At 42.3% G+C, this 11033-nt stretch overlaps 1 protein-coding gene across 1 annotated transcript in view; it reads right to left on the bottom strand.

Moving 5' to 3' along the window:
• Window positions 1–1725: 1725 nt before the first annotated feature.
• Window positions 1726–11033, bottom strand: part of DESI1 (desumoylating isopeptidase 1) — a 295492-nt gene continuing 286184 nt past the window's right edge. The window contains exons 10-11 of the mRNA XM_030213735.1: window positions 5871–5980; window positions 1726–1958 (exon numbers count right to left, since the gene is read on the bottom strand). Of these exons, the coding sequence (XP_030069595.1) occupies window positions 1832–1958; window positions 5871–5980 (237 nt within the window). The 3' untranslated portion in view covers window positions 1726–1831. The remainder of the gene's footprint in view (window positions 1959–5870; window positions 5981–11033) is intronic.

Below are 11033 nucleotides of genomic sequence, written 5' to 3' on the forward strand. Positions count from 1 at the left end.
TACAGTTTCAGATTACTCCAGAGCCAGGAGAAAGAAAACAAAAGCGTTGTTTCATGTGTCCAAGAAACATAGAGAGGAAAACTGAGCGATATTGTTCCACTTGTAAGGAAACTGTTTGCAAAGAACACTCTTCTGAAAAAATAACATGTCAGAATTGTTTGGAAGACTAATATAATAGAAAAGAAAGAATAAAAATGTAGCTGCAGCTAGTTTGCTATAGATTTCTATGCATTTTTGTGTGTTTTCATGTCTTTGCGTGAAATTTGGGAAAAAAAAGATTTTTTGGTGTTTTCTGTGAAAAATTATAATTAAAATGTTGTCCACTATTCATATTTTATTGAGCAATTTTGAAATAAACTTGTGAAAGTTATTTAAGTGTGTTTTTCTACATTATGTGCATGGGGGCCTAAAAGGCCTAAAAGGCCCCCATGACGTTAATATGTATATTTTTAACGTCATGCGTTCTAGGGTTAAGAAGAAAAAAAGTTACGTGCTGTTAACTGCAGAAAGGAGAAATATAACTTTCAAAACTAAGAGGCCATATTCAACATGGTTTAGGAGGACAGGAGACTCCTGCTAGCTTAAACCACACATTGCAGGCTGTTCATCAATATTCAGTGGTACTTAACAGGGTTGTGCTGCTGAATATCTGTTCCGACTGCTCTGGCCTGAATCCGGATAGTGCCACTACAGTCTGGGGGCAGAATTGGGGCAGAGCTAGAAGATTAGGTGGGCACCAGTGATATCCAGTGCCCCGCCTTCATACCTAACTGGGCCGACAGACCACTTTTAAACGCAGGCCTATCTTTGCCCAGTTAGGTATGTGGGGTATTGACACACAATACTGGCTGGCACCAGGTACTGAGTACAGATATTCAATGCCAATGCCAGATCACGGCCCAGCACTGAATATCCAGATCCAATTTAGTCAGCAGAGGACAGCATTTAAAGAGCCATTGACCACTGCTAGCTGAATATTGACCTTCTAATGTTCAGTAATGACACAGATACTTGATGTTACGTTTGAGTTATTCTGGCATGTCAATAAAATTTAAAGAAAAAAAAATTATTTCTGGAAACAAGTAGCCCCTGTTCTTATGCAGAATGCCATAGGCTTTCATGAAATCACTTTTCACACAGCCTTCAGAAGATATGAACTTTGAAATACTGTTAATCTGCAGAACTTGGGGCAATGAGACCAAAGCTTGGCCATCTCCGTAGCAAAGAGTGTAGAGAAATCAGGACACTCTTGAGGACTGACAGGCAAACTACGGTAAAAGCAGTCATACAAAGCTTTTCCAGGCCATGCATATTGTACGATTTAAATAATTCAGCCCAGGTGGAAAGTTAACAGCAGAATGGAGCTGGTCAGTGCAGCTTTTTGAGATGGTAAAGTGTATAGATGGTGGGACTTACAGTATTCTATACTAAACAAATCAACAAAATTCTTAGATTAAAAAAAAAAAGGTAAAAAGTGATATGTAAACTTTTACTCCATTTAATTCAACTAAAAAAGAAACTAGACTCAAGAATTTACTTTTCTGGAAATACAAGTGATGATGCTTTTAATAAATGATGTGTTTTGTTTCCTGGGCTCTAAGCACCCCTGTGATGTGGCTGCATTATACCCCTTTTCTCTGCTGTTCATTAACCCCTTGTGCTGCTGTGTGCTCCATCTGTTGGAAGTTTTGCACAGTTAACAGGCCCAGAATTGTAAATGTCATTTGAGGGAAAGGGTGTCTCAAAAATATCGGACCAAAAATTGGACCATAGCACAATGTGTCCCGGCCTTTCTGTTCCCCTCCTGTCCCTCCACCTGCAGGTCTAGGACTCACGTGGATAGGATCTCAGAGGGCAGGTCAGTGATGTAGGAAGGGATCTTCTTCCCAGTCAGGAACTGGGCCACTTCATTGCTAAAAGTGTTACAGTTGTGATCAAATAGGTTGTAGCTCTCCCCTCTATAGAAAAACAGCAAGAAAAAAGAAAAGCAAAGTTAGCATCTAATGTATTTTTGGGTATTCGAGTGACATGATAGAAACTAAAGGCTCCCATTTGTCCACAGAATAGGGATATTAGGGTTGGCACAAGTGCCATCAGTGCCCAGCTCTGCTGTGGAGAGGGCAACGCAGTGACCAGGTCTGTGTAGACGCTGACCTTGTTGCTCAGACTGCCAACAAAGTCATAATTGGACATCACTAAATGAAAAGACCTTAATCCAGTTTCAATTCACATTCAAGCCTTTGTATCATATACGTCTACATGTATTTTAAATGATCATATACAAAATTATGGAGTCAATTCACATTTTCGTAAGTCCAACCATTTTAATCAGCATATTTTTACATTTATTTAATTTGGATATAACTTTTTTGCTGCTCTTAGAAAAGTGTTAACACAAAAATAACTTGTCTTTTAAGTATATTTTTCTGCAGCAAAGAGGTCAAAGGATGATCATGTTCATGTGTGTCCTGCATTCTGCAGCTCTATTTGAATGGGTCAAGAGTGCAGGAAAACTTTATAGGTTTTTAAATCTGAGTTGTTCCATTTTTCCAATCTCCGCTCTGCCACGGATTCCGTCTGTGACTTTGAGCAGGTAATTTATCAGTCTGTTTCACTTTGCCACACCAGTCACTAAGGATTTTTATGTTATTCCTTCTCCCCTCTGAAAGTTGGCTTGTTGTGTTTAAGTTGGTGTGCACAGGTAGCCACCAGGATGTGGTTGCCTACCTATTTTTAAGGGGCTGAATTGTGCGCCATGCTGGAATTCTGTTTGGATGAAAAGCGGTATACAACCCCTTTCTCCTTCCCCGCACATCTGCTTGATGTGCTCTTTCCACCTCCCGTTTCTCTTCCAGGAGCCGGGATTTGCACCCTGCTATGCGTTCTCCCATTGGAGTCAGGAATGATCTGCAAAGCACAGAAAACAGGGCCTCCCCCAGTACTACAGTTTACTGCTTAAAAAGTAACTGCAGCTGTGCTAAGAGAAGTGCTGTTCTCAAAATGTTTGATCATTCCTGGCTCCTATGGCATAACACAACAACCAGAGGGTGCAAATCCCAGCTCCTGAAAGAGAAAACATTACAAATAAAAGCCTTAAAAGTTCTCTGGTACTTTTGTCCCACTCACACAAACAAGACATGAAGAGGAAAAGAATAAGACACAGACACATGCAAGTGCAGAGATGCAGGGAAGGAGAATGAACCTCTTGAATACAGAAGACAGGCCATGAATTATAACTAGAGATATGCAGGTAAAAAAAGAACTGAATATCCCAAGAAGCCATACTTTGAATGCAGTGCAATAGTAGAGAAATAGAAAACAGAAATGTATTTCCTCCTGTACTGTGCTTAGAAATATAAAATTTTTTGTGGCGCTCAATACACCGTTGAGGACCCGTAAATCAAAAAGCAGGTCACACAACAAATCTTCAGAACACTTTATGAAAAGACAATTTTTTACAAGAAGAATTCTTTTGGGAGGAAAAAAGCCTCAGAAGTCAAGGACTATCAGCTGTGAAATTCAAACATTGTCGAATGCACTCCAACTGGAGGACCACAGCAGCTTACTGACTCAGACCAATCACTGGCAAAAACTTCCCAAAAATGTTTAAATTATTTTTACTAGTGAATGTCTTTAAACAATGTATGTAATATCTTCAAACTCTTCCTTCTGGCAACTAACAATTTTTCCTCCCAAAAGAATTCTTCTTGTAAAAAATTGTCTTTTCATAAAGTGTTCTGAAGATTTGTTGTGTGACCTGCTTTTTGATTTACGGGTCCTCAACGGTGTATTGAGCTCCACAAAATGTTTTATGGTTCAACATTTTTAGTGATGACAATTGAAAAGAAATATACTCCACATTTTAATCATACAAATGTCCAAAACTAGAAGCACGCTCAGTAAAATCAAATTACTACTGTCTGTCATCAAACTTTTAACATTTTATCCCCCTCCCTCCCACTACGACATGTTTTTACTTCTTAATGAATAGCAACGTCTAAACTACTTATACATATATGGTTGCAATAACAGTCATAGAGATCAAACTCTTCGTTTGGTCATTTACATGACGAAAACTCATTGGTTTATCTTGAATATCCCCCTTCCCCCCCAATGACGTACAAATAACAATGTACCACCTTCCTCCTGTCCTTTAGTATGAGATCCCCCCTCCCCTCCTTTCGATCCCCTATCCTCTCTTCCCCTCCTCCCATGTAATCCTACTTCCTCCCTGCCTCCCTGGACTTGGTCTCTGATAGTCCAGGCAGGCCTTCCCCCCTCCCTGAGTACCAACCTTTGCCGGTGAGAAAAACATTATAGATCTTGAAGCCTCCCACTCAAGTCTATAGCAAGTTAAGAAGCAAGCTTCGCCCTCACGGGCTTAACCCCTGTATGTATTGGTTCCATACCGAAAGGAAATACTTTTTCCGTTTCGGGTTCTCTTTCGCCTCCTTAGCTTCCCATGTAGCCAGTTCATGTACCTGGTTTCTCCACTGCCAGTATGTCGGTGGTTCTGGGGATATCCACCGTTGTAAAATACTTTTGCGCGCCACTAGACACACCTTGCAGCACCATGTCCGAGTTCCTTCAGCCTGCGTCCTAAATGCTGATTGCGTATCTAACACAGTGATCCCAGGTCCCACCCACTGGTGCCTGTGTTGTTTTGGACATAAACCTCTGGATGTGGCCCCAAAAGGCCCGCACACCTGGGCATCCCCAGAAGGTGTGATATAATGTGTGGGGTGTATAATCGCATTTGACGCACTTCGCCTCCCGTGTGATGCTTATGTGTCCCCATTGCTGTCCTGACATTGTTGCCTGCATAATCACCCGATATCAACACTCTCGAAGTCTCTCGTTTATGGAGAGGGTCGGGATACTTTTCAGTGTTGCCCCTATGTCCCACCTCTCTAAGGCCCTCCCCGATTCCTTTTCCCATTTTTGTTTAATGTATCCAGAGTTTTGGGGGGGGGACTCGCTTCACCAGGGCTTTATATAGGTTGACACTGTCATTCCCCCTATCTCTAGGTTTTGGAAAAAGGTGTTTATTTTGTGTCCCAGTTTCTTCTGCAGACTTGACTGATCTAAGTGTAAAATGTAATGTTTGACCTGGGTATATGCGAAACAGTCTCCCCACGCATTCCCTATCTTACCTTGTAACTCCCTCAAATTTTATAAGGTCCCCTTTCCTTTCCTAGCAAATGCTCCACCCTTGTGATCCCTAGCTGCTCCCATCTTAGAAATGTGGTGTTACTCTGCCCGGGTTCAAACTTTGGGTTACGCCTAAGAGCCAGTAGTTCTGACACTGTTGGCTGTCCCCCCATGCCTTTAACCAACATCCTCCATGCCATACACATCGGCTGCAGCAGCATGCAGTGTTTGAATTGAGCCGGGACCTGACCCCCCTCTAGGTGCAGCAAAGTAAGAACATCATAAGGGGCAAAATATGCACGCTCTGTCTCCAGGGGTGTGAATGTGCTGGATTGGCCCACCTAATCTCCCACATGCCTCAATAAGCAAGCCTGGTTGTATAAAGCTAGGTTCGGTAATCCCAATTCCACAAAATGTTTTTATATTTCTAAGCTTAGCTTGGTATGTGGAATTGTTTTTATACTCCTGTACTGTGCAAAATAAGGTATCAGAGAAACACATTTTCCCAGAGCCGATAGAAAATTTTGTGGGAAGTCTTGATTTTTTTCTATCATGCAGAGGTTATGTCAGCTTGTGTTCACTTACAGAATATCAGTGAAACATACAGTTTGACCATGGCTGCATAAGCTTTTGCACAAATTTGGCACATTCTAACACTTAATTTGGAGCCCTCAAAGTGTTTCTCCCAAGTGATCATTACGTTCCTCCCCTGTACTCACCGGAACATGGACTCTCCTAGGGCTGTCAGGTACTCCAAAAAGATTTCCTCTGTCACTTCTGTGCTCCCAAGATCTACCACAGCATCTGGGGGTCCCAGCAGTGTACCCCCCTATAAACACAGACAATATGCACCAGTGAAAGATCATTAGCATAAGAACATTCCCTTCACCTGTTCACTACCAGCCAGAGACCAGAACATCTCAGCTGGGTTACAAGTGAATCTTAATAAAGAAGAAGATGGTCTGCAGTCCAAAAGTTAAAGTAGTCTAATCTTGAGATTTATTATCTCACCTTACCCCTAACAGGTCCAAGGCAGGGTACACAAAGAATTCCATAAAAACACTGAGAATTATAATAAAGCAAATAATGAAATTACAATCAAACCTGTTTCCTACTTTCTCTCCACAGTCACTGAACAGGTAAGACTGCAGAGTTCCATAGCACTAGGCAGTCCTTGTAAAAGTCACATGGACCATGGTGTGCTCTGGGAGCTAGTCTGTGCATTTACAAGGCACAGGGCATGGTCTGCATGAGTCTGACAGGTACAATGGGTGTCCAAAAAGCCTATAACTATTTAGAATGTAAAGGGGGACACAGGATGGGGGAGGAAGAAGCAGAGTGATCACGGACAGCATTATCTGCATGCACAGTCGGCATGTGAATCAAGGAAGCCTGGAATGGTGTGCAGGGAAGGGAGAACAAGGCCATCCATCCTGTGCAAAACATCAGTGTAGGAGAAAATGAGCACAGGGAATGGGAAGGGGCATTACAAGAAATCACAGCAGGGGAGATGGCAGCAGAACACAAAGTCTGGAAAAGATGATGATGAAATTAAATATAGGAGGGAATTGATACTTTTCTGTTTCCATTTCTAGTAGATTTTGTAGTACTTTCCTCCATAGAAAAAGGACCCAAAGCAAAGCGAGGACAGCAGTGTGGGAGATGAGAGTGGAGAGAATAAGGTCAAACATCAGTCTCTTATAACTCTCCTCGGGAGAGGAGCTGGGAAGAGAGAATTGAGCTAAGGAGTTGCCTTGTTTTATATTTGACATTCCAGCCTGAGGATCCACCATGCTGTCTGCTCCCTCACCCTTGTACAACACAATGGATCAAAATGGACCCCATCCCCCACCACTTTCTCAATCAGGTATTAGCACGAACGCCTCTGCAAATCCAGGCTTAACTGTTTTGTTTTTTTTTAATATATTTCAATTTAAGAACCCTTAATTGCACACTTCTCTCTTCTTTCACAGTTTACATCAGCTGTGTAGATGCTCTGGTTTCTCCTTACAACCTCCCACACCACTGCTTCCACTAACTGCTCCTGTGCTCAGCCTTTTAACCTCATGCTCATCAAATATATCATCCCACCATCAAAACACAGCTTCTTCTTGGCACACTAATATTCTCTGCCTGCATCTTACACTGAAAGCTGTTGATTCTTTCCCTGGCGGAGGACAGATTACCACCTCTGTAGCATCTTGCATGCCCATATGTTTATCTCACCTGCACCGTGCAGGATTCCTGGCCAAGCCTTGGTGATTTCTCAGCTTACTTATATCAAGTTCTTTTCTAGCTGAATTTTCATGATCATGAAACTATGCCAATTAGAGCACACCAGTGTAAACTGTGGTTCTCAATCTTCTCACGCTGCCTTCCAAATTCTACTTGGATATAAATGCAGGAGTGTAGGGCTTATTTTTAAATAAATGCACTCTACAGGCCCCACTCTCCTCAGATCCATCTCTGTTCCAACTTGTATAGCCTCAATGGAGCCCAGAAGTTTATGCCACCATGCCAAAAGTCTCCCTGCGTCAATCAAAACATCACTTGCTTTCTCTTTATGAAAAAAGCTTATGGGCAGAGCAAACTTACTGCACACCATGGTTCTCAACATAACAAAAAAGAGTAGCTATACTAGGTCAGACTAAAGGATCATCTAGCACAGTACCCTGCTTCCAGCAGGAGGCCAATACAAGTCAAGTATCTGGCAGAATCCCAAAGTGTATCAAAATTCCATGCTACCGACCAGGGCCAGTCCTAGGGTCTCTGGCGCCCCCCTGCAGACTACGAGTTGGCGCCCGCGCGACCCCCCCCCCCCCCCCCCCCCAGCATCTCCTTTCTCTCTTCTCCCACCCTGCCCCTGTCCAGCGATTCTCCTTCGTCCCCATCCCCCGCCGCCCTTGGTGCTTTAAATCTTTAATTTACCTCAGTTCCAGCAGCCGCATCATTTGAAAGCCCTGCCCCGTCTCTAGCCTTCCCTCCCTTCGCAAGTTCGTTCTGCAGTCCCGCCCTCGAGGAAACGTCGTAAGAAGGCGGGACTGCGGAACAAACTCACGAAGGGAGGGAAGGCTAGAGACGGGGAAGGCTTTCAAATGATGCAGCTGCTGGAACTGAGGTAAATTAAAGATTTAAAGCACCAAGGGCGGCGCGATATGGCGGTGCAGCGGCGCCCTTGAAGGCAGGCGCCCCCCTGCGGCGCTTACCCCGCTTACTGGGTTTGACCGGCCCTGCTACCGACCCTAAAGATAAGTGGTGGCTTTTCCCATGTCTGTCTTAATAGCAGATTATGGACTTCCAGAAGTTGTCCAAACCTTTTTTAAACACACTAACTGCTGTTATCACATCCTCCAGTAACGAGCTCCAGAGCTTAACTATTCATTGAATGAAAAAAATATATTTTCTCTTATTTGTTTTAAAAGTATTACTATGTAACTTCATGGAGTGTCCCCTAGTCTTTGTACTTTTTGAAAGAGTAAACAATCAATTTACGTTTATCTATTCCACTCAGGATTTTATCATATCCCCCTCAGCCACCTTTCCCAAGTTGAATAACTGTAACTTTAACCTTTCCTCATAAGAGAGGCGTTTCATCCCCTTAATCATTTTGGTTCTAATTCTGCTATATCTTTCAGATATGGCGACCAGAATTGCACACAATATTCAAGGTGAGTGATATAGAGCTGGGAGGGACAGACAGTGTTCCTCAACAATTGCGTGTGTGGCAGGTTGGAGAGAGCCGAGAACCAGGAAATCAAGTCCTTGAAATCTCCTTTATTAGTCCCTACTTCTATCACCAGGCTCAACTTGAAATGCTGCAGTCTCTGGCCCACCCTTCTCCTCAACCCCAACAGTTACCACCATTGTGTTTGTATTTCCCTTGCATCATTGTTAGCAACAATTAAAATGATATATAGAATTTTCTTCTTTGTTCAGCTGCTAACTATAATGGTTCAGTGTGTCATGCACATAAACAGAAGAAAGACTGAGAACCGTAGCAGCACACACTAACTCGGGAGGGTTGCAAGAGTGCCACATTTTCAGGATATCCTTAATGAATATGCTTAACACAGTAACTACAAGATTTATATATCAAAATCTTTTTATTAATATCAAAACTTCCTTCTTAGTAAATATTCTTTTTTCACATAAATGCTATACTGCCTTTTACTCAGTTATCCTATTATCCCTTCACTCATACACTCACATTCATACTACACAGCATAACTGTCACAACTTAACTCTATAAAGAGATACAGAGATATTTTCTACATTAGACTGCAATGGAATTACCTCCCTTCTGTTCTCAAATGGGTTATATAAGTCTTTCCTTCCTTTTATGGATCCCGTTATAGATAAACAAAACGTCTCTTATCACAGTTATCATGTGATCAACTCATTTACTTCACTTCGTCAAGATCCATGTGTACTTGACTGTCAGTTCAATGCTGATCCTTGAATCACTTATCTTTAAGCAACTTCGTGATGTACGCTTGTTAACTGCATTTCCTGTTCTTCTGCAGCTTTTCTCTGTACTTCTCATAAATATATTATACGTTTTAAATCCTCAGGCAAGCTGTAGACATTTTCTTCCTCTCCATCGCTAATGAACAGTCTGTTGTCCTCCCATGCTCAGAGTCAAACCCTACGCATTCATTAGCGATGGAGAGAAAGGAAATGTCTACAGCTTGCCTGAGGATTTAAAACGTATAATATATTTACGAGAAGTACAGAGAAAAGCTGCAGAAGAACAGGAACTACAATTAACAAATCAGAGACTTTTTATTCACGGGCAAAACTGAAAAGGCAGATGGTAAATCTTAAGAATGTGCATGATCTCTTCCCCCCCCCCCCCCCCCCCCCTTAAGACTGGTTGTCATTTAAGAAATTCCATATGTGAAGGGAAAGACTATACTACCATCCCACCAGGCCAGAACAATCAAGATATGTTAACAGAAATTAGAAGAGCTAGCAAATCCGGCAACAGCACAATAATGGGTGATTTCAAATAAATGCCACATCAGGGAGTGCTAGGAAGGTAAGATTTCCAGATGTAATAAATGACTGCTTTTTGGAGCAACTGGTCCAGGAGACAACAAGAAGGGGAGCTATTTTAGATCTAGTCCTTTTTTAAAAATTATTATTATTTATTTGCATTTCACAAAAACATCAAAGATCAAAAACTTTGAATAGAAATTCAGAACAAATTAAGAAATAACAAAGGCGGACCTAAGATGGCGGCGCAATAGGGTGCACGGAACAGCAGCTCTGAAACTGACTCTGGCAAAATTTATTTCCTCTGAAGAAAATGCCACATACTAAAAGAAAAGGGATAACGAAGGTAATTCCTCCACCTACCTCGACTCCCACAGAGCCCAAAACCGGTTTCGAGCGCTATTTCGCGCCAATCTCCCAAACAATAGGGGATACGGATCCTATAGCGGGTTTCTCTGGGGAAGCGGAGACCCTGCTAGGAGATGAAATATCCCTCTCACCACCAGCAACTGCGAGGCCTCCATGCCCGGCGTCAACGACGGGGCCCGATGAACGGCGACGCCCTACCGGAAGTGTCTTGGGTGAAGCAGTCAGTGGGGGACGGGAAGCGTTGGAGAAGACGCCGAAAGCACGAGAAACATCTTTAGGAACTGTAAAGGAGGTAAATCTGGCAATGATTTGGACAATGTTGGAAAAAATGGATGGAACACTACAACAAACCTCGGGAGAAGTGAGTACCTTTAAGAAAAAATTTCAAGAGCTGAATTTAAAGGTTGACCAGATAAAAATGGATATAGCTGAAAAAATGACTGATCTCCAAAATAAAGTTGATTCTCTTTAAGAGTTCAAAGTTAGTGTGGTTAAGGATAATGTATTTATTCGAAGGA

The sequence above is a fragment of the Microcaecilia unicolor genome, chromosome 1 (assembly GCF_901765095.1).
Source record: "Microcaecilia unicolor chromosome 1, aMicUni1.1, whole genome shotgun sequence".
NCBI classification, from domain to species: domain Eukaryota; kingdom Metazoa; phylum Chordata; class Amphibia; order Gymnophiona; family Siphonopidae; genus Microcaecilia; species Microcaecilia unicolor.